Source organism: Rhea pennata, chromosome 2 (assembly GCF_028389875.1).
Source record: "Rhea pennata isolate bPtePen1 chromosome 2, bPtePen1.pri, whole genome shotgun sequence".
NCBI classification, from domain to species: Eukaryota; Metazoa; Chordata; class Aves; order Rheiformes; family Rheidae; genus Rhea; species Rhea pennata.
The window spans coordinates 118,126,544-118,149,637 of NC_084664.1; the positions used below are offsets into that span (position 1 = coordinate 118,126,544).

The 23,094-nt window shown below is 36.6% G+C and overlaps 1 protein-coding gene across 1 annotated transcript in view; it reads right to left on the bottom strand.

Annotated features, from left to right (window-relative positions):
* Window positions 1–5,855: 5,855 nt before the first annotated feature.
* The window catches only part of RALYL (RALY RNA binding protein like), a 368,284-nt gene continuing 351,045 nt past the window's right edge, over window positions 5,856–23,094 (bottom strand). The window contains exons 8-9 of the mRNA XM_062568158.1: window positions 22,203–22,381; window positions 5,856–5,941 (exon numbers count right to left, since the gene is read on the bottom strand). Of these exons, the coding sequence (XP_062424142.1) occupies window positions 5,924–5,941; window positions 22,203–22,381 (197 nt within the window). The 3' untranslated portion in view covers window positions 5,856–5,923. The remainder of the gene's footprint in view (window positions 5,942–22,202; window positions 22,382–23,094) is intronic.

Consider the following 23,094-nt stretch of genomic DNA (forward strand, 5'->3'; position numbering starts at 1 on the left):
AAGTGTTGCCTAAAGAAACATGAAGGCACAGTGGGTTTGGTGGTTGGGATTAACTGGCGTGATTCATGTGTGGTCATTAACAAATATTAATAAGAGAGAAAACATATGGGTAACCGTAGCTAATACAACAGGTCAGAAATCATTTTGCTTGAGCCTGCAGAGACCAGGAGATCCATTTCGAACTTGTTTAGTGGGAGTGCCAGTGTGGCAACCGGAGGAATTTCAAGGATTTATTGGAAATGTAACATGTCTAAACTTTACTACGGTCAACCAGACGCTGAAAACTCCGGGTTTGACTGATGCACAAAGAGATGGTGGGTGGCAGTGTGAGATTATAAAAAACTAAACTACACATTGCGGTCACCCCCAGAAGAATTAGATTTATTAGGATGCGTAAATGCCACAAATGGCACAAGAAACGGAGGATGGGTGCAATTTGAGCCCCTAAGTACAGAGCTTGACATGCCCAGTAAAACATGGGCGTCTGTCGAGTCAGGATTGAAAACAGACAAAGTAATGGGACAAACATACTCCAAATGCAATCTAACTGATAAGCCAGCGCGGCGATTGCCGCCTGGAATCTTTTTGATCTGTGGAGATAGGGCATGGAACGGAGTACCAGCAGGACCGAAAGGGGGACCATGCTATTTGGGGAAACTAACATTATTTCACCCAAATGTGTCAACAGTGATACAGTGGGCAGATAGTCAAAGGAGCCGTCAGAAGAAAAGAGAATTGCATCAATTAGACTGTAGCGAAGTGGGAGACCCAAAATTTTGGAGTAACCTGAGAACTCTTTTAATGAGCATGGTTTTTCCCGGGGCTACAGCAGCGCGTGCAATGACAACGTTGAAGCAGTTAGCTTGTTGGACAAAAAATGAACTTAACATGACTTCCGACATTCTAGATCAATTATCTCAAGACGTAGCCAGCGTAAATCATGCAGTATTGCAAAATAGAGCAGCTATAGATTTTTTATTATTAGCGCATGGGCATGGGTGTGAGGAGTTTGAGGGAATGTGTTGTATGAATTTGTCTGATCATTCGGAATCTATCCATAAGAGAATAAAGGACCTAAAAGATGGGATGAGTAAACTGAAGGAGTAGTCGGGGCTTGGAAAGTTGGTTAAAATCGCTAGGTTTAAGCTCTTGGTTTGCTTCTCTCGTTCATCAATTTATGCTTATGGGATTGATTGTTCTGATGTTACTTGTATGTCTACCTTGTATATTGCAATGTCTGCAGCAGTCCATGCAGAGGATAGCTGACTCTGTTTTTGAAAAAAGAGGGGGAGGTGTTGGGGCCCTGTGTCTGGGCCTTGGCTATCTTGCAGGATTATAAAGAGCTGAAGTAAGCAACAAACTGCTCAAAGAAGGAATTCTTTTGAAGACAAAAGGCTAAAGAAAAGATAAGCAGGCACCTGTATTCACTGACAGGATATGCATCCAGAAAAGGAGTCAACCCAGCCGATAAGCAGATGCCTGTAAATCACTGACAGGATATGCAGCAGATAAGCAGATGCCTGTAATCACTCTCAGAATGTGCACCCAGAAGGGGAGTCAACACAACAGCCAATTAGAAACTGAATAGATGCGCTTGGACAATATTAGACAACCAATAGAAATGCTTTGCGAGACGCGTTGATACATGAGCTTGTTAGAAAAGATATATAAATTAGGTAGGCGAAGGAATAAAGTTGGATTGAACTTGCATCACATTGATGTGTGTGTTCCTTCCCGTGCTTGCCAAGAATGGGCTGCGGCACTCAACCATTCTGTAATTCTGTGTAATTTAATTTTGTAAATTATTTTCTGTACATTGTTATTAATCATACAAAGAGTTTAAGTACTTTACTGTTCCAAAATATTAATAATCTAGCCTTCCTTTGACCATAAAGTGGTAGATTGTTTGGCTTATTATCCAGCTATCATTGTGGTTATTCTTGGCTGACTGATGCCTTAATTTCAGTAAGGGTAGCCCTCATGTCCAGTGTGGACTTGAACAGAGAATAGAGAATAGAGAGTTCAGTTGATTTCTTGATGATGTTTATCGCAAGATCTTGACAGACAAGTTGTATGTATATATATATATGTGTGCATCTATGCATGCATGCATGTATGTATGTATATAAAAACCTCTAGAATGCTTGATCTTCTCAGTCTGATATATTCTTTATAATTTAAATTTACTAGACCGTCGTACATACTTTTGAACATGGAAACTAGAAACTTTTGTGAGCTGAAGTTATCAGATTCCCTTCTCTACTAAAAGTGAATTCAAAGTGATTTTAATGGGCTACTATTTAATCTGTGGGAGTGTTCTTTATGCATTAGAAAATGAGCCTGTACTCAACATAATGAGATGCTTGAAAATTTAATGAAAATAGTGGGAAATCTGGCATAGCTGTAACAATATGGAATATGCACTAAAATATTGAAAATTACATACAATATATAAATTACATATATTTCATAATCTAACTTTCCAACAATTTTGTATAATAGTACGTACTACTTTAATAACATCATATAAAACCTAGATACAGCCAAGCTTTATACTGCTTTCCAAGAGTGGGTCTGTTTTTGGTAACTCATATCTGTTTCTGCTTGTTCTGCTTGGAATGTCTGTGAAGTACAGCAATATTTCAGAACCTTAAATTATATTTTCCCTTGAGAAAAATATATTTTCATGAAGGTTTCTTAGAGTCACATTTTAGCGGAAGAAATTACAAAACGGAATTAGTGCATAAATCAGAGAAAATATTTATTTACAGACATGTAAAAATTATGTTACAGCATTTTAAAGAAAATTGCCATGAATCATAAATCTGGTCTACATGGGCAAACTTTGAATGTTTTAATTCTTACTTTCAGTACTACCTATTAAAAATATGACTGCTTACAAGATTGTAGCTATCTACATAGTTTAAGTACAATGATTTATCAGAACTAAAAATGGATCTACACAGAAAACTAACCAAACCAGAAATAATATGTAATACAAGAGTTTACAAAAGTAAAAATATTTTTTCTTGATCCAAAGTGTAAAGCTTTTTTAGCAAATGTTTTTCATTCATGCAGCTGCACAGGCTTTGAATAAGTATCTGAAACACAGAGCATGTAGGTCTGTGTGGAAAATGAACTACTGGTTTAATTCAGGACTGTATATAGAGGATTTTGTAGGACTGTTGACAAGCCAGATTAATTGACAAGATCCTTTATATTTCCTATTCTTCAGTACAATAAAGAATGAGCAAATTTAAAACAAACTACCAAAACTCATGTCAAATAAGTAAATGTGGTGATGACAGACAACACTAAGCATACTGCATACATGAAAAGCAGAGAAATTTTAAGCTCTGCTGAAGCTACCAGTATTCTCTTTAGGTGAGTCAAAAACATGCCATTAAGAAACCTTGCTAGTAATAGACTGGAGGACACAAGTTTGTGGCTTACAAATGAATAGTACCTAATGATATCATCACAGAGGTCTTTTTGCATTCAAAATGTTTTCAGGACTTAAACTGTGGTGTGAAAGAGCCTTGACATCCAGACTGTGAAATCGTTTCTCTGAATGTATAATCTAAGCATAATGACAGAAAAGAATTTGTAAAAATCAAATGCAATGCATTTCTGGGGTTAGTAGCTCATTTGGAACAGAGGTGGGAAAGAGGTAATTCACTTAGCTGTTTTTTATATGTAATTTATTAACACCAATATGAGAACTGACTATTAGATAAAAAGATCTGTATCTTTTAACACATCCAACAGTTATGTAATTTAAATATTTACTAAGACAAAATGCCAATGACTTGCTAAGATTTGGACTTCCTTTTTTTTTTTTTTTTTAACTATTAGCCAAAAATGAGAGAACCCAGAATGACAGCTCTTTTTGCATTTTTGCAGGTAAAAATGCTAATAATCTAATGGATAGAAAGTGGAGAAATATTTCACCAAAACCATTTTAAGTCTCAATATTATCAGGAAAAAAAAAAAAAGAAAAAAAGAAAATTTCATTTTAAAATACCCAGGTATTAGTCAGAGGCAAACTAGCACTTTAAGCTGACTTAATATTTCACTTATTCAGTAGTAATGCATCTTTCTTGCACTTTTCTGGAACTGTCACCTTAGGCAGATTCTGAAGGTACAATTGTTTATGCTCAGACATAACTACTTATAAGGAACTCCCTTCCTTAATTAAATAGCTAGGTAATACTCGATTCTCAGGTTAACTCTCAGGTAGCTCCACAGATTGTAGACAAGTTATAAGAATATAAGATACACAAACATAACTGAGTGTGCTATGTTGCATAATCTTATAATGAAGTAAATTCTCATGCATTAATAGATAATTAAATTCAAATTTATGATTTTCTTCCTAGACATTCAAAGAGTACCACTCCTTTTGGATGATGATCCCCATACTGGAAACCTGGCTGGAGTCCTGGAGCTCCCTCCTTGTCATACCATCATTATTTTATGGTGAACTCAGCATCTCACAAACATATGTTTTTTACAGAAATTAAAAGTTTGTTCTACTGAGGAGACTCACTGATGACTTAATTTTTTATTTTGCTTTCAACACACAGAGAATAATTGAAAGGAAAAGACAAAGGTTCATCTTTGTGGAGTTGGATGAAATACCAGATACCACAGGACATGGATGTCAACTGTGTTAAGCTCCATTTGACTGAGTAAGGTACTTCTTAAATTAATATCTCTATCTTTTGGAAAGCTGTTCTTTTATGCATTCTTTTTCTCTGCAACCACTTTAAAGGTATGTCTCCCTATATAGGAGTACATCTCGTATAAGGATGTAAATATCTCTTCCTTGTTTCACATCATCTATACATCTATATGTAGGTCTAGCTTCAGAATGATGAACAAGTTCATGCTTTCATTAGAGAGGAAAACCTTGTAGCCATGTCATGTATGTTTTGATACATTTCATATTTGAGTAAAACAAGAGAAATAATGCGTCCATTCCATTTGAAAGGAAATATGATTTATTATGAAATTCTGTACCAAGATTCCCCCTACATCATCTGCAATAATTAATTATTCCATCTTCAAGCTGTTAGGAGTGTTTTAGGGGTTCAGGAGTGGAAAGACTCTATTGCCAGAAAATAAAACACAAAGTTATCAGTAAGCTAACTCAAGCTCTCAGGTATTGGCAGTCTGTAAGTCATTTACCTGTCTGGATGGGAGACTAACTGTTGTGTAAGCTTTCCATAGAGTAACAACAAACTGTCCTGAGAGACTAGTAGGTACACCTATAAGAACTGTACTGGTGTTCTGAAGAAAGGGTTTTGCAGGGGCATCCAAATTATAGTTTATCCAGAACTGCTCTCATATTTTGATAATTTTACTTTTTAGAAGCTATTCCTGTTAGTAAATATAATTATTTCAACTAAGGAATAAAATAAGTAAAATAATGGAAAATACCATACAATGTATTTAACTGTGACATTGATCATATCAATGATCTTGTTTGAATTAAGCTGTAAACAAAGAAGTGCAATATCAGCTGACTTTAAATATGGTAAAACATGCTAATCATAAAAATAGCTTTTACAAATATACATTTGTATACAGTGTTTCCCACACTTGTTAAATATGTCCTTCATATTATTATGATACATACATTGGCCTTTAAGACATCAAAATTAAAAAAATAATACGAATAATTAGCCAGAGAAAAACACATTTACAATCTAAACCATAAAAATCTGACAATTGTACAGCTTAGAACATATAAGAAATGGAAATTCTAATATTTGAACAACAACGTCCATTTTAATAAGTACACTGAGTTTTCATACAAATTGAATCAAAGGTGTTGCTAGCCATAAGAAATCGCAGTTCACAATTTTGTGTGGGGAAGTTTCTCTTCTCAGCCTTCAGGGGGTTCACACATGACATCTCATCACTTGATCTGTAGAAACTGAGAAATGAAATACTCAATTTAGTGTGAAGGCACAGAATTTCTTCCAGCAGAACCTCAAAAGAAAGTCAAGACAACAGGGGAAAAGAGGGAAGAGGACTATGACTGGACTTTTTCACTAATCAATCAGATCTCAATATCTGATTTTGACACTAAATATTTGCAAGCTAAAAGGAAAGTCAACCAGCAGTGGATAACCAGGACTGTCTTGAAGGCCTACATTAAACTGCATTGCCCAAAATTAACCATGATGAACCAAGTGGGGAGAGCGGTCAAGGCTGAAGTATACTTCTCCTCAATAATGCTAAGCTAACAACTGCTGAATACTTTATATTTTAACAGTAGAAAGTAGAAGAACACATCTTAGCTCCTTCTCAATGAAATGCTTTATTTACATAATAGCATTCAACCCCAATAAACAGCATGTAGAATCGTTTTTTTTTGTTTTTTTTGTTTTTTTTTTTTTTGCTCCCATTAGACTATTTATATACCTTATTCTGCACCATTTACATTGACTGTGCTTTCAGCAATGCTATTGTTACTGGCCTGATGGATAACTTCCCTTTTAATGTTGCCTATTTTGTTATTGTTGTTGTTCACATGCTCTAGGCTTTAATTGCCATATTCTTTGATTTCTGTTGTTTTACCAGCCACATTCTGAAACAGTAAAAATTTAGTGTCACCAAGACTTTTGAGGGTCATTCTTCCAGCAGAGGCTTGAGGCAGATGGCATCTAAAAATCTCAGTATCTTAGTGTGAGACCCATTAACACTATCATCTTCAACTAGTCATTCGGTGATGCCACGGGGGAGAACGAGAGACCTATCAGCTTCACCTACCAGCAGAAAAACTGACAACACTTTCCTGATCATATCTGTTTGGAGAACTGACAGTAGAAAATGTTAACAGAAATAGGCAGTTCTTTTTTTTTCTTAAATGAAAATTTCAATCTAAGTTTGCTTTTGATAGAAAAGAATATTTCAATCAATTTCTACTTCTCTTTTTTGGTTCTGCCATTTTCTGTAGCTGAAACTAAAAACAGCTGAGAAAAAGTGCATTTTTGGTCAAAACCTGAAAAATTTTCAGATGTTTCTTTCAGCCAATTTTCCTCCTCCATCAGTGAGTTTTAAGCCTGCTTTTTTTCTTGTCTGGAAAAAGGAAAAGCTTTTGGTTAAATTTTCCGTGTATTGAAAACCTACTTTACCACTGAAGAAGGTTTCAGTGGAAACATCAGAGTGCATGCAGGACTGACCTCCTGTCCCTTGAAGCAGACAATATCTCTTCATGGAGCCATCAGATTTCTCTCTTTTTGCAAAGGGAACAGAGATTTCTGGGCTTTATCCTTCACAAGTAATCAGGAATAGGGAAGAAAAGCTTACATGAGAGGTCTCAGAACTTTCTTCTTTCAGTTAAAATGTGATAAAACTATTATTCTTTACTTGCAAGGAGAAAACGTCTTCATGTCTCTTACTTTTTAGCTCCTATCCCTGGGTAGACTTAACTACGTGGGAAAGTTTTTTAATCCTCCCCTAAGTCTAAGAGAGTTAATGGTTGTTAAGTAGCTATTCATCTTATAATAATAATAATAATAATAATAATAATAATAATAATAATAATAATAAAAATAGAGAGAGACCATGGTTCCACTGTACATCCTATTAGCTCTAGGGAGAGTTCTTCTTTTCTAGCCTTTCTTCACCTGTGCTTTGCTGTTCTGTTATGTTATTACAAAAAGCAATAATTATCCAGGAAAGAAGAGAGACTGATTTTCAAGCTATTTATTGAAGCTTTTTCCTTGACACAAACCTTTCAGGCACTTACATGTCACCTGTACTAACAAGCTTCATTAGGTTACTATTATGAAGCATTATTGCTAACCATCTGGTTCCAAATCATGAATGCTGTTTTGCTGTCATTCAGAAATGATGATAAAATTTACTGATCAAAACTAGCCAAACATTTTGTGTTCAATACATAAGTTTGTTATTTACTTCTTAAGGCTGAGAAGAAAGCTTAAAATCTAAAGCAGTTCAAGCTTCTGTTTTCCATAGAATGCTTTCATTGATGTAGTTCTAACAGAAAATCACTTTAAAAGCATTATTTGAACATAATACATTTTAAGAATCAAATAGCCTAACTGAACATACAGCTTTGACAGCTGCACACAATATCAAAGAAACAGTATATACTGTCCTAATTGCCATCATAATCTCTGAAAAACCTGGAGATAAGTTATGGAATATTTATTGGCTCATTTTCCACCTGAAAATATTTCTGCTCTTTTTTTCCTACATAACTGGCTTTTTGAGCATGAGCTATGGGAAGCACTCTTCTTAGGCATAATTCTGTATTTCAGTCTTCTAGAAATGCTATTGCTACTGTTATTACAATTTCAGTGTGATCCTTCTAGCATTACCAGACTCAAACTATACTAGATTCAATTAATTTTAACTTTATACTGTTACAATGTGTATAACTTTTGAAAGCCAACATTAAATATTAAACACCGAACTAAGTGAAAGTGCTGCTGTATTTAATGGACTTCAAAATATAATTGCTAAAATGATGGAGTAAAACAGATAAAATTCAGTAAAAAATTAGAGTTTTTCCTCTTGTCTTTTAGAGGTTTAGTGGTTTTACCACTTAGCTTATCTCAAAGCCTAGATAATTCCAGTCCCTAAAGCAGCAGATCTTTAAGAATCCCCTTCAGAATGGGGACATTTCTGTGGGAAAGTCTTACTGTTGGATTATCTGCCAGGTGACTATGCTGTCTAAGCTCTTTACTTCATTGGCATCCAGTGAAATATAAATAGTTCGCACCATTTTATTTCTTCTAAAGGTCTTTTACAAGAAGGCAAGCTTGATACACGGTAACGATTCTAAGGCATCCTTTTTAAAGACTACATTGGCAATTTCCTTGCCCCACTACCTTACAAAACATAGCTGGAAGGTGTAACACTGACCAGTGTTTCTGTGGCAGAGAGAGGATCTCTGTGTGCATTCAGATGCCCTATTTTTCTGTAGGAGGCTTGAGTTTTGATCTCTGCTAACGAGATCCAGAGAGAACTCACCTTTTTCCCTGCTCTGGTTTATTTGTTGTTCCTTACAGTTCTAAAAGAGGGTAAGCAATTGAGATATGCTCCTTCCTCTCTATAAATCCCTGTAGTTTCCTTCTGATATGGTTTATGGGAAGTGTTTTGCATTTCTTTCCATGATTATCTTCCAGACCTAGATGTATATGGTCTTGATAGGGAGTATTAAGAATGCACCATGACTAAATAACACAAAAGATGCGCACAATTAACATCTTCCTTGTAGTTAAGAAATCATTATTAGCATTAAGAAAACATTTAGAGAAATGTCCCACAGAATACAGATGTTACAGAATTTATTGTATTGTTTACTCCATAACAATTAAATGTAGTAAGAGCACTCAACAAGTATATGCAAGATGTTAATGTGACAAAATACATCTGGTTTAAGCAACCAATTCCCTTCAACAGTTTTTATGACAACATTCATCTTAGAAATTCCTGTAATTTGCATTTAAAACAGTAGATGGACAGATAACTATGCACATATCACAGGAACCCGAAACCCAAAGCCTAAAATATCCTTCATCTTGCCCTCCTGCCTCTTTTTCCTTGCCAGGACCCATTCTCTGCATCGGACTTATGGGTTTAACAGCTGTAAGGGGGGCACACCCAACTAATTCTGACCATTGCTTGGTGTCAGGTAAGATTGTACTTCTGCCTCTGCTGTCCTCCTGGTGGTGGGGTGGGGGAATCACTCAATGACTGGCACCTTTCCAAGCTGCTGCTAGTAGCTGGCTAGGCTTCGTCTGTGGTTCACATGACTCCCATACACAGCATTCTGCAAAAACTCTGGAAGTTCCATTAAAATGCAGCTGCTACCTACCCTGTCCTTTCACTCATGACACTAGTCTTAATATTCGTACTGGCCCAGACTGTAATCATAGTGCAATTGCTTTGGTTGCATCTCATGCTTATTCCTATATTGTCATCTGCACAACTGAGACTACTTATTCCAGGTACACAGGAGCCATTATTACTTTCTCTAGGATGACATAGGCTGTTTCATCTCTAATAAATTTTATTGATTATGAAATATACAATCTGGACTGCTACAGAGGTGGAAATCTGAGTCTACTTACAGAGCATGTATATATATATATATATACATATATATATATAAAATCCAAATGTTACTGATCCAGATATTGATCTTGCTTTGCAATCTTAAAATCAGAAAAATCAGGATGCATTACACAAAGTGCAAATTGCCATTTTGTTTATTTGCTGGGTCTAGCTCAGGCTGTGATCAGCCAGGTCACATAGACTGTAAGGAAGAGTAATTTATGTTTCTATTATATCATGCATGCATGTGCTTCTTTACGCCTTTATTTATCATTCACTGTCATGAATGGAAATCCACAGAAAAAAAAAAATTGTACAGTAGTAGCAGAGTTTATCAGAGGGGCTTGAATCTGTATTAGCCATTGAATGGACTGCACAACTATGTTCATTAGAAATACACCTTGCACTTTGTCCCTTGGTTTAGAACACACAACCTCAAATTAAGTAAAAGAGTTATACATGTGATTTAGTGGAATGTCTCTGGATGAGCTCTAAATGCTCAGTTCTGTAGAGGTTAGTGAGGAAACATGAATGTGAATTACAGGTTTGGTACTGTCATTTGTAACAGTATGTAGAACATGACAGAAAATTATGGCACTAAAGCAAAACTTTTTAAAATGAGCTAGTGACAGCATATAATGAATAAGAAGAATTATACAGTTTGATAAATATTAATAAAGAATAATTAAGGAAAACACCTGCATCTTCTTTAAAATTTCCCTCAAATGATGAAACCTAATCATTATTTTTTATACTCTGTCAATCATACATTAATTGCTGAAAATACTACAGAATCCTTTTTTCTGCTCAGTGAATAGTTTAATTGCTTAATGTACTATTCTAAGTACATGTGAGAGTGGCTGGTTAACTCATCAATGAAAACAAACTTCTATATGGTTTATTGAAATGATTTGTTTTACTTGCTTATCCTGTAAAAGTCAGCAGAAGAAAATGAGATAGGACTGTCATATAGCCACTCTTTCCCCCTAGACCCACATATCTTTACTTTTTCAGAGTTCTGAGCAGGTAGCTTTGTGATGAATAATGTTGGGTGTGGTGGTGGAGATGGGACCTAATATTTCGAACCAGTGAGGATATACTGCCACTGAGATGATGGTTGGTGTAAGGCAGACTGAAAGGACTTTGGAAGTTGAGCCACCATGGTCATTTGGAGGCTCCACTGACGGTCACTGTGATAGCAGCAAGGAAGAAAGAGAGAAGTAAATCTCTCCTTTGCCCACCTCATCCTACTCTGTGGGTTTGCATCCTGTTTAACTGCTTTTTGCAGCAGTTTTTCACTGCCTAGTCACTTCTAGCTGTAAGAGAAGACACAGGGACTAGCAGCATAGTTTCTGGAATATAGAGGAAGTCATAGGCTCTGAGGACTGGATTCACACCTCTTCTCTTTGAGGCTGCAGCTGTGCCATCCTGTGTGTGTCATTCCAGCACTCAGCCTTTCAGCATCTCCTGGCCATTTCAGGCTGCTGGCCTGGAGCTGAGCCCAGCTGGGCCATACCATCCTGTAGTCCCTGTGCACACTTGTCCAGGCATTGTGTTCCCATTGCTGCTGGCCAGCAGGTATTTTTGCCCTGAGCAGGAGTAATGGCAGTAGTCAGGGGATATAAGGACGATTAGTTTGGAAGCCCTAGATTGCCTGTACTGCAGTGGAGAGGTGACATTGGGGGGATCTGCAGGAGGAAGATTGGAACTTTCTGCAGAACATGGCTGGTAGGCTGAGGGGTCTCTAAGTAAGGCTAATGAGAAGGTGATACCTCTGCCATGTTCCCACCCACCATCATTCCTTTTTATGTTCTCTTTTTTAACGGAATGATATGAAACTGGGCAAGGTAGGTAGCGAATTTGGTTAGCTTATTTATTAGCCTGCTTCAGGAGATCTCCTTGCTACTGTCTCACACACACACATAGTCTGATGAATTTCTTGATCTAGACCTTCACTTAGAAATACTATAATCAGCCTCTCTCTCTCAAAAAAAAAAAAAAAAAAAAAATCTACCTTTTCCAAGGTCAATTTCAGTCCTTCATTTTACCAATAGGAACACCATGAAGGCCAAAGCAAATTCAGTGAGGACTCACTCATGCCATGCACAGAATACCCTCAGCTCCTTCCACTGTGCCATGAGAGCAGTTCAATATCTTCTTGAGATCCAGTGCCAAATATAGTAAAGGGGAGAATGTCCCATGTTCCTTTAACCTTGAGCATGAGTGGATTTTCATCGCAAATTCCAGGTATATGACTCACTGAAGACTGCTAGGTCTTTCTGCTTCTTGAGATGCATCCTGTTCTATACAGTGCAAGACTAATTGTGTTCTAACAGAATCTGTTGTAAGAATGAGCCTTGATCACCCTGAATGCTATAAATAAAATGGTTTTAGGCTGCAGAGTTCAGTCAAGAAGTTATAGAATAGAACTCTATAGATTTCAACTCTGTGCCATGTAAGCAGAGATTCTCCAGTGTGAAGTAGTGATCCAGTTAGCGTTAATGTTGAAGACAATAGTTCCAGTCCTACCAACGTCCAGGGTGCAGGCTTGAACACACAGTTTAATATATAAAAGAACTACTAAAACTTGTACCCTAAGGATAAGGAACACTTTTAAAATACTTTTTAAAAAGTATATTTTTAAAGTATATGAATATAGAAGCTTATGAAATGGAAGGACTAGGAGGACTATCTTAAACTAGTTACATAGAAAGTATTTGCTAAACTTTCCCAGTATTGCCGAACTAGAGTTTAGATAGGTATATAAGAAAAAACGCTTCCATGCAGGAACAAGAAATTGTACTTAATGATGGCACTGAGACTGAGAATGTTTTATCTAATCATCAGGAGAGTTTTCAGTTACTTGGAGGCAGAATTTTACTCAACACGGAGACCAGGTGGAGAGAGGTAAAAGGCAAATTAAGAGAGAAAGAAGGGGAAGGAGAACTTACTAGAGGAAGTAATTGGAAGTATTTAGCATGAGATGACAGAGATACCAGGAGAGCTCAGAGAAGTTGGAAAGAGGAGAGGAATGAGACTTAACAGTGATACATAGCAGATACTTAACAGGTCGCAATGGTGTGATTCATTAAGACAATCAGTTAAAACATAAAGGGTGGAGAGTCATTGTGCATTACTCATTAGACCTTCAAAGAGCTTGATTTGGGAACGTGATCCAGAAGTCAAGGGAAGTAAGAGCACCACATATGGAAATGAGAATAAAAGATGGGCATATTTTAAACAGCTTTTCTTAGGTATTTTCCTGACTAATTTAAATGCAAAGTACTTAGTAATGCATATCATTTTTGTCTTAAAAAATTTCAGAAAGCTTCATGACTAAAAATTACAAAGCAAAATGGTGGACTTAAGGTTACATTATGGTATGCAAATCATGACTCTTATTTCTTCTCTGCTATTAGATTGACCCTCAGAATTTAGGTTTTCGATTCTCTGTTTATTGAGTTTGGAATAAAACTTGAAAAACACTACAAGAATATATTGTACTGTTTAGTAATCTATAGTGACAACAATTTTGAAACTTCAAATACACGTATCAACAAAATAGACTGGCTAAGATGGCATTTGATTAACTTCTAAATCTTCATTTTGGCAGACTGAGCTTGTTTTATTCCTCACTGATTGCTTTTTTATTTAAATGGCAATTACAGTTCTATCACCTTCTAAATAGCTTCCCTTTTCTGAGGTACATAAATGCCTGTATGCTGATAAATTCAATCTGCCTTTCATGTTTTGGTTTTAATCATGCAGAAAATCTTCTTAGTAACACATTTATATTTTCTCAAAAAAAACTAAGACCTTCTGGAATAACTGGGTCACTAACTGCAGGGGCTCTTCAATTTGTATTGAAAAAATAAAAACAGACTTAAAATTATTGTCTCTTTTATATGGAAAAATAACAACCTTTTGGCTTTTCTGTATTTACCCCTGTTTACTCGCATGAAGACTCACTTTGGCTTACAGACGACAGAAAAATGTTTCCTCTGGGGGGTTTTTCATTCAGAGTTCTTGAGGCGCAAGCATACTGATAACGCCTGTGAAATGAGTGTTTTCTAGGGGAACTAAAGCTATTTATTTTCAAAGACTGACACATCAGGAAAAATGTGTGATGCATGGCAATTGCTCAATTTCAGTTAAATCTAAGAATTTGAGGATTAAGCTGATTGATAGGCTCCAAGTCACAGCCAAATACAGACCAGATGGCTAGCCTGAGTCTTTGTGGAGAATTTCAGTATCCCAGTGAGCACACAGGGAACACCAGTGTCCCTTATCCATTCTCTCACCACCCTCCCACTGTACCTTACACTGCTTCTTTGGGATCACCACTAGGTTACTGTTATTATACCTATTCCCCAGCTCTACACAGAACTGGGGAAAGTCGGTCATGAACAATTAATGAGCTAAAAACAACTCAACACCTTTCAAAAGTGATCCAAAGCCTATTGGAAACAACCAAAATACAGTGAGATGAAGCAAAAGCAATTCCACTAAAATCAGTGAAAATTATATTGGTAGAAAAACAGGTTGACAAATGAAATCAGTCTGCGTATTTAAAGCATTGGGTTTCTTAGGTTATATCTGATGTTCCTTTAACAGTCACACACTGCAGATGGAAGCTTGAAATCTTTTTTTATAGATTATCACCAACAGCCCCTCAAACAGATATGCATTTGATTCTCATAGATAAATGTTTGACTGGGCTGTACTTAGAATTTGATTTTACTCTCATTAATTTTAAGCTAGTAATATCTCTGGAGCTAGTTCTGATTTACTCGGATAGAATAAATGTTAATTAGGTCAGTAGTATTGAATACTAAAGTCAATTAAGTTATATCAGAGAGGAATTCAGGTCATTTAGGGAAGTATTGTGTTTATGTGTCTGATAATTTTTTCTTGAACCGACAGTATTATTTATCCCTGAACCAATTCACAGTTTGAAAAAAAGAGAGTAGAGGCACATCAGCTGTTTATGACAATTTGAAAATGAACTATTAAAATTAAATATTTTGATGTCTCAGAAATATTGAGCACCATGAATAGCTTATTCTTACCTAAAAGCTTATAATAAGTATATAGCCCCGTCTAAAAAACCTACCAACTCAAACCAAAATTAGCAAAAAAATGAATAATGAATACTAAATAATGATAAATTTACTGATGGTGGACTAATGAACAGCAGAAAAAAACTCCTAAAATACAGAAAACAAGCTACCCTGTCAAAGAAACAGTCTATGGGAAAGCAGTGCATAAACTTGGCACAAACCGCTTAGACAATTTTGAAAAAGCATTAAAACATATTGAACAGTGCAGAAGTAATCAGAAATTCTAATCTCACACACTGTGAGAGTGCTCAGTCAAGTGCTCAATACTGACAGGACATTTGCTAATGAACAGTAGTGAGGAATAGCCTTATGCAGTGTTGAGCTTTAGCCAGCCCTTCAGTCTACCTAGGATAGTGTAAATACCAGAATTTCGTGTTTCTCAGGCAATAAAACAAACAAAAATAATCTTTATACCTCTTTATTCTCTCAGAATTGATGCATCCCATTTAATCTGCCCAAAATGAGTGATTATTCTGTCTTCAGTAGGATTGACAGGCTGCAGCAGCAGCAAAAGACATGCAACATTTCCTGCTCTTGCTGTGCATGCCTGGCCATTCCACCGACAGTGGCTGTCAGGGTTTATTAATAATAGCCCTTCTGAGCCTGAAGGGCCTGTCCAGAATTACCTTACATAGAGATCTCAAAAAGAGAGGACATGCTAATAATTCATAATAGAAATTTTAAGTAGTTAAATAATGACTGAAAATTCAGATGGGACAAAACTGATGGGCAGGGTTCAGTGAAAAAAGTAAAATTTCTCCTCTTCATTTAAGGCTATATTTAATGTTTCCTCAACAGGGGAAAGTAAAAGTTACAATTTTATTGACTGGAAAGCATTTAAGTTTTACATTTTAGCCATATCTTTGGGGAATGCTCCTTTTCCATCTTACAGCTGTGGTGCCAAAGACAGACGCTGGTCTGACCTCAGGAGGAGGAGATGTGTCTACATGCAGACATGAGACACTGGGCCGTGTTGCCTGCTGTGCTGCATCAGTGCCAAGGCTGGGTGTAAGGCCTCCCCCTTTCTGACTCCCTGTCCTTTTCTTTAAATCTGAGATAAACGGGGAAAACTACATTGCTTTCAAGCTCTTTTGCATCAATGCCAGAAGATTCTAAAGCCTGTAAATTATATATTTTTTAAATTATACATACTATTTTAAAAGATTTGTGCTCTGAGTTTTTTTTTTTTTTTCAAATGGGCACTAAATAATATAGAGCAGGTTCAGAGGATGGATGCGAAAGATGAGGAGATTATTTTGTAATGAAATTTAATTCATTGTAAATGAATTTTACAAATATGCACAAAATGCATGATAATAGCGCCGAAATTCTCTGTAAATTCCCATGTGATATGTATAGGATATGATGTAATAATTTTAAAAAAAATCTTAAATAGTCGGTCAAGAGTAAGCTAGCTAAAACCCTGAACACCACTTAGAAAGTCTTCCTCTAAGTAACTGACTGCCAGAAAAATGGGGGAAAAAAAAGTGGTAGCAAGGCCTTTCCAATGACTCATTCATACAACAGTGTGTGAACAGCAAACAAGCCTGCTGTGATATTGTATATATTAAATATAACAAAAGGGCACGTCAGGGAGTTTCTTACAATTTTTGATTTCATGACATGCTTTTATTACTTTCTGCATTTTTTCCGTCACGAGTTATTAGATTTACTGCTGCTTTGGAAGGTACAACACATTAGTATTTGTCGAGTATGCTGCCCCTAATGACTTTCTTAGCTTGCTCAAGTACAAACATCTTGCACTGATATTTATCAAGTGAACACAATCTTTTACCTATTCATCTGTCTTAGGAATGAAGAGCTTCATGTTTCCCCAATACTGAAAGCAAAATTTTAGTGAAGTCCAAAATGCTAAGATTAATGTTAAGAAAACTAAATTTTGAGAGATATTAAAAATATTTAAAGTAGTCTAAATAAGATCTTTGGTACAACTTTGCTTCAGCCATTATCATTAATTAGAATTTTGTCTGCTTTTTTTCTAAATAGTGCTCTATATAACTCAATATACTGCATATTGTCAGAGTAGCTATTGATCTTTTCTGTTTGCTTCATTAGACTAATTCCATTTGCTAATTGAAGAGTCACTCTGACCTGCCCTGATGCTATTGTCAGGATAAAATTGTATCTTAAAGGGCAATGAAAAATCTAATTTGATTACAACAATACATTAGGTACTATTAATCTTATCAAATAATCATATCTTTGATCATGTTTCACTTTTTGAGATACGTAACATGAAGCCTAAACTATGTGAAGTTCCTTAGATAAATTTTTATTCCTTTTCATTAGATCTTACTCTTCAAGCTGCTGAATATTTACACAGTTGGATTCTCATGTAAAATAATGAAAGTAAAGAAAGATTCACTGTTTTACAGAGCTTTGCTACTAAATTACATTAATTATCTGTTAACTAGTTGTAAGAGAGGAAGATGTTTTTGATGAGCTTTAGCCACAATACTGGCTGGTTCCATTGATTTAAATGGATTTTGCATCAATTCCCTTAAGAAATATAGCTATTATTATATAAGAATGCTTTTATTTTTGCATAATGACACTCAGTGCAGCAAGAGGATTATCTTGAGTTTTGTATGTGTCAGGTAATGGTATTTATGTTTGAAACATAATTCTCTATCAGTAGAAAAAAATCAGATAGATAGACTGAATACATGCAATGCAGAGGGCTATTTGGGAAAAACAAGGACAGAAATAAGGACAGGAATAAGAAATGAAATATCTTTGAGAGACAAATGTTACTGAATATACTTAATAGAAAGAGAGTTATCACTGATGTTCAAATAACTGCAGTTAATCTACATTGTGACCAGAACTGGGCCTTGCACAGTCTCTGTACTCTTTGTTTCTGATACAGTTTAACAAAAATACCTCTCAAGACATCTCATTAAAGGTAACTCATTACTGTGGAACTCCTGTCTAATGCTAGAGTGGCTTCATTATTTTTAGTGTAGCCACACTAGCATAAAATCACAGTACTGCATTTTTGAATATATCCTTCAACTTCCAGTCAAGCACTAACCAGAGTCCAATCTGAATTACTACATCATAAATCTATTGAATCTGAAATCAGTGGAATCACATGAGTCTATCCAAAATTACTGTTTGCTCTGTTGAATGCTTAACTACTGAACCACCACTGTGTTATTATTATTATAGTTATTTATTATGAAAGGCTGACATTTGACAGAAACTATTCTTCTCAGGCAATGTAATATAGATATGAGTGTTTATGTATAATTCACTCTAATTAATTAGTTTGTAGGTATTAAGAATTAGCAGAAAGTGATTTTTTCCCCAAATCTACAATACTTCAGGTTTTCAGCTAATTAATTGGGTGACACTTTTGTTATTTACAAAGAGATTGTGATGATAAGTTACAGTTCATTTTTTGAGTCAGTACTTCCTCAATAATTGATTAGTACTATTTGAAACAAGTTCAGAGAAATTGAATCACAGAGGAATCACAGAATTAGTAAGGTTGGAAGGGACAACGGGAGATCATCTAGTCCAACCTCCTAAAGATTTCTTGGGGCTGGTTCCACTGGGGCTCGAACCCCAAACCTTCAGCATGTAAAGCACATCTGATAACCACTACATTATCCCTCTACCCAATGAAATACTATGGGCCTGTGTTTAGTAGTGCAGTCAATAAATCAACAGAGAACTACTGTGTAAAATAATTCAGAAAAAAGCCCATGTGCTCTCAGCTGCTCCACATACTGCTACTGGGGGCTGACCTTCTGGAGAGCAGCTCTGCAGAGAAGGGCCTGGGAGTGCTGGTGGATGACAAGTTGACCATGAGCCAGCAATGTGCCCTTGTGGCCAAGAAGGCCAATGGTCTCCTGGGGTGCATTGGGAAGAGTGTTGCCAGCAGGTGGAGGGAGGTGATCCTGCCCCTCTACTCAGCCCTGGAGAGGCCTCATCTCGAGTACTGTGTGCAGTTCTGGGCTCCCCAGTACAAGAGAGACATGGAGCTCCTGGAGAGTGTCCAGCAGAGGGCTATGAAGATGATCAGAGGTCTGGAGCACCTGCCCTATGAGGAATGGCTGCGAGAGCTGGGCCTCTTCAGCCTGGGGAAGAGAAGACTGAGGGGGGATCTTATCAATGTGTACAAGTACCTGAAGGGAGGGTGTCAAGGGGACGGGGACAAACTCTTTTCAGTTGTCCCGTGTGACAGGACAAGAGGCAATGGGCAGAAATTGAAGCACAGGAAGTTCCGCCTGAACATGAGGGGGAATTTCTTCCCTGTGAGAGTGACAGAGCACTGGACCAGGTTGCCCAGAGAGGTTGTGGAGTCTCCTTCTCTGGAGATCTTCAAGGCCTGCCTGGATGCAACCCTGTCTAACATGCTCTAGGTGACCCTGCTGAGCAGGGAGGTTGGACTCAACGATCTCCAGAGGTCCCTTCCAACCTTACTGATTCTGTAATTCTATGTTAGGTGAAGTAAGAAGAAGGAGCTTGTTCTAGATGAACTGAAGCCAGGCCAGTCCTCAGATATCAAAATGTGTGTTAGAGCATGCTGCAAGTGTCTTTGCAGCTTTCCACTATTCAACCACAGGAATAAGAGGAAGGTATTAGTTTGCCTTCCCATTCTTTACAATTTAAAGCCATGCTAGGCACCTGAAAACTGTTTGAGGTGACTGATGATTTGTGTTCTGTTCTGCAACTGAGGTAGATTTAGTCAAAATGAAGATCTTTTTGTGACAGGAGCTTGTCAGGACCAGACTAGAAGCTGTGTGGAGTTTCTTTCTTCTCAGTACTGCTGAGGCCCAGCTTAGATTAAAAGCAGTAATAATATATGTTTTCAGAATAGGAAGGAACAGAAGGATTTTTAATTCACTGCAATGAGTAATTGTTTAGTGCGGAGAGAGGAGAGAAAGTCTGACTCCAGTGAAGGTCTGGATAACCAAGTAGTGGATCTTTTACGTAAAAGGAGTGAGGGAAATGAACTTTTTCATTGGACCACGAGCTTTTCATCTGCTCCAGTTAGCCCTCATATGCACTTAAGTGACATGAATCAGAGCAAGCCCAAGAGCTACATCCCAAGTTAGTGATTATTTTATAAATACGGCTACAATGCACTACTGCAGCCCATTGTATAATATACTATAAAAAGTATACTACAGTCTTTTCAGTTAGCAAGTTGAAGTCAACTGTTTGAATCTGTCAGTCTCTCCTTGCATCCTTGCATATCTCTTCATATCTGGATCATATATCTGAAATCATAATTTAGAAAATTCTTCAATATGTCAATGCAACAAATGTTTTGGGGAACTGTTTTCTTAAAAAGATCCTCAAGTTGGAGCATCTCCAGCACAGGAGATATTTATTAAAACATACTGTAGACAAAGAACTGATAGGAGAGAAACTTCCTCAAGGGATAACATCTGATGATTGCAGCAGATACTTCAAATGCAGCATGTCCTGAACTAGAGTTCTGATGGGCAATCAGATTATTATGGCATAACAAATTTTCACACTTCAGCTATGCTTCTTTCTTTTTAGAAGCTTTCCCACATAGGCCTTTGCTAGATGAAAAACTTCCACATCATGATTTGTTATATAGAAGCTTCATTATATAGATATCTGCTAAATATTTTATACTTGCAGGGTGAAACAACAGCACTGAACAATCACAGACTAATTTACTTTATGCTAACATCCCAAAATACTTGTCTGTAGTATTGAGTCTGACACACAACTAGTGTAAAAGCCACCAGTCTTGCTAAAAAATGATCGCCTGTATTGCTAATATCACTTCAAGTGATCAGGTACTTGTCATGGCGGGATATTGCATTTACAACTATTTCTTCATTATAATATTTCAACCTCCTGCAAATTCAGAATTAACTGCAGAAAGAGGTCCCTAATGCCTGTACAGGAAAACCTGTTCCTTTGAGAGAAAGTGGAAGTGCCACTGGCTCTGTTAGAAATTATGAGTGGATAGAGCTTGTACTAGCTTCCCCTGAGCATAATGCCTGTTCCACGCTTAGAAATTCAAGAAGACTCCCTGGTGGCTACAGAAATACAAAAACTCAAATTAGCAGTGGTTTTAATTATGTTTGTAGTAAGCAGTTCAAAACACTAGTTGTTTACAACAACCACTATTCCAGGATTTCTGTTGGTTCAGCTGTGTCCATCACTGGCTGGCTCTTGTTGGTATTACAAAATGATTTTTGTAGTAGAGATATGACTAAATGTATGTTAAAAAGCAAGCAGGGACAGTGACATTGAATAGTAGAAGTGATTTATATTCAAAGCAGACAAATATGAACATCAGGAAGAGAGAGAGGTAAAGAAAGGGAAATATTATGGAATCATTGTGGTGTCTAAAGCAATGTGAATGATCCATAATAAATAAGGAAAAGAAATAAATCTGACTTCAGAATTATTTTTAATATTTATCCAGAATAACTTGGAAGTGTACCAATATGATGGACATTTTGTAAAAGGTGCAAGCTCAAGCTGAAAACCCCTCGGCTACACATTTCTTAGGGCAAATTCCTTCTTCTGTCAAAAATACACATAGCTGCCAGTGCAGACTGCAGAAGAAACATATGCAAGAAAAGGACCTGGAATTACTGAGGACTGCTTGGTTAACAATTATTTTTTTTTTTTTTTTTTGCTCTGGTTAAAAAAAAAATCACCATGCTTTCCTTTCTAATCTACATTATTAAATGTTAAACAAGAAATGTAGAAAAAAAAATCATTTCCTTTCCTAAATCATCAAGCACTGAAAATTGTCTTTTTCTTGTTTATACTCAAAGAGCCATTTTCTTTACTCTTTGCAGCCTTAATAGTACCACAGTGTATGAAGAATGCAGGACTTACTACTAATTACAGAACATCAAAGTGCTACTGTTAGTTTCTTTTGTTAACCCAGATTCTCAGTTCTCTGTGGTTACTTGTATCAACTGTATAGACAGACATGGCATGGTTATTCCTTACCAGCTCATTGCTGCCATCCTCATCAAAATCCTCCTCTATCCCATCAGTCATCTCTTCTCCATCCCCATCTGCATCTGGCCCTCCTTCAATTGGCTCTTCTGTAGAGTTATCTGCATTCTCTGATATGCATTCCTCTTGAATCAAATCAGCATTATCTTCCATTTGTTTCTTTTGAGCTTCTGTAAGGAAAACATACTCTATAGAGATTCAGTAACCTTCCCTATTAGTGGCAAAGAACAGTGCTCTGAGGAAGAAACCTAAGCTTCCCATCTCCAGATGAAGTAGGTTTATGAAAATTAGTGTATTAATATCTGTCAGGCAAATATGATCAAAATCATTGATTTAAATAACTAATGCATAAATCAACCCTAGTACTAACATGCTCATCCTTCCCATGTAGTGGATGAAAACTTGCTTTACCAGAGGATCTTGCATTTTGATTCTCTGGACTTTGATTTGCTGTGAGAATCCAATTTGCATAATCACCATATATTTATTTATCAACAACCAATAAGCAGTATGTAAATCTCTACACTCTGAGAAGTAGATGACTGTTAATTGCCAATAAGGGAACAAGGATTTGCATAAATTTGCTGTGACTATCTCTCAACAACCATACAATCAACAAATCCTTCTAGTCAACTGACCATTTTTTATAGACTAAAGTAACAGTGTTCTCCTAACTTGTATAATGTATTGAGCTAACTGGAGAATAGACCCTCTCATTACTCAAATACAGGGTTCTCTATAATTTCTACTAAGCAGGGAAAAGAAAGACAATTTCCATTTCCTTGGAGACCCATAGGATCTGTTCTACTTGGCTTACCCCAGATGGCTGCACTGCTGTGATTATGTATTACAAGACTCCTGCATATCTTGAGGAGTTTCATCC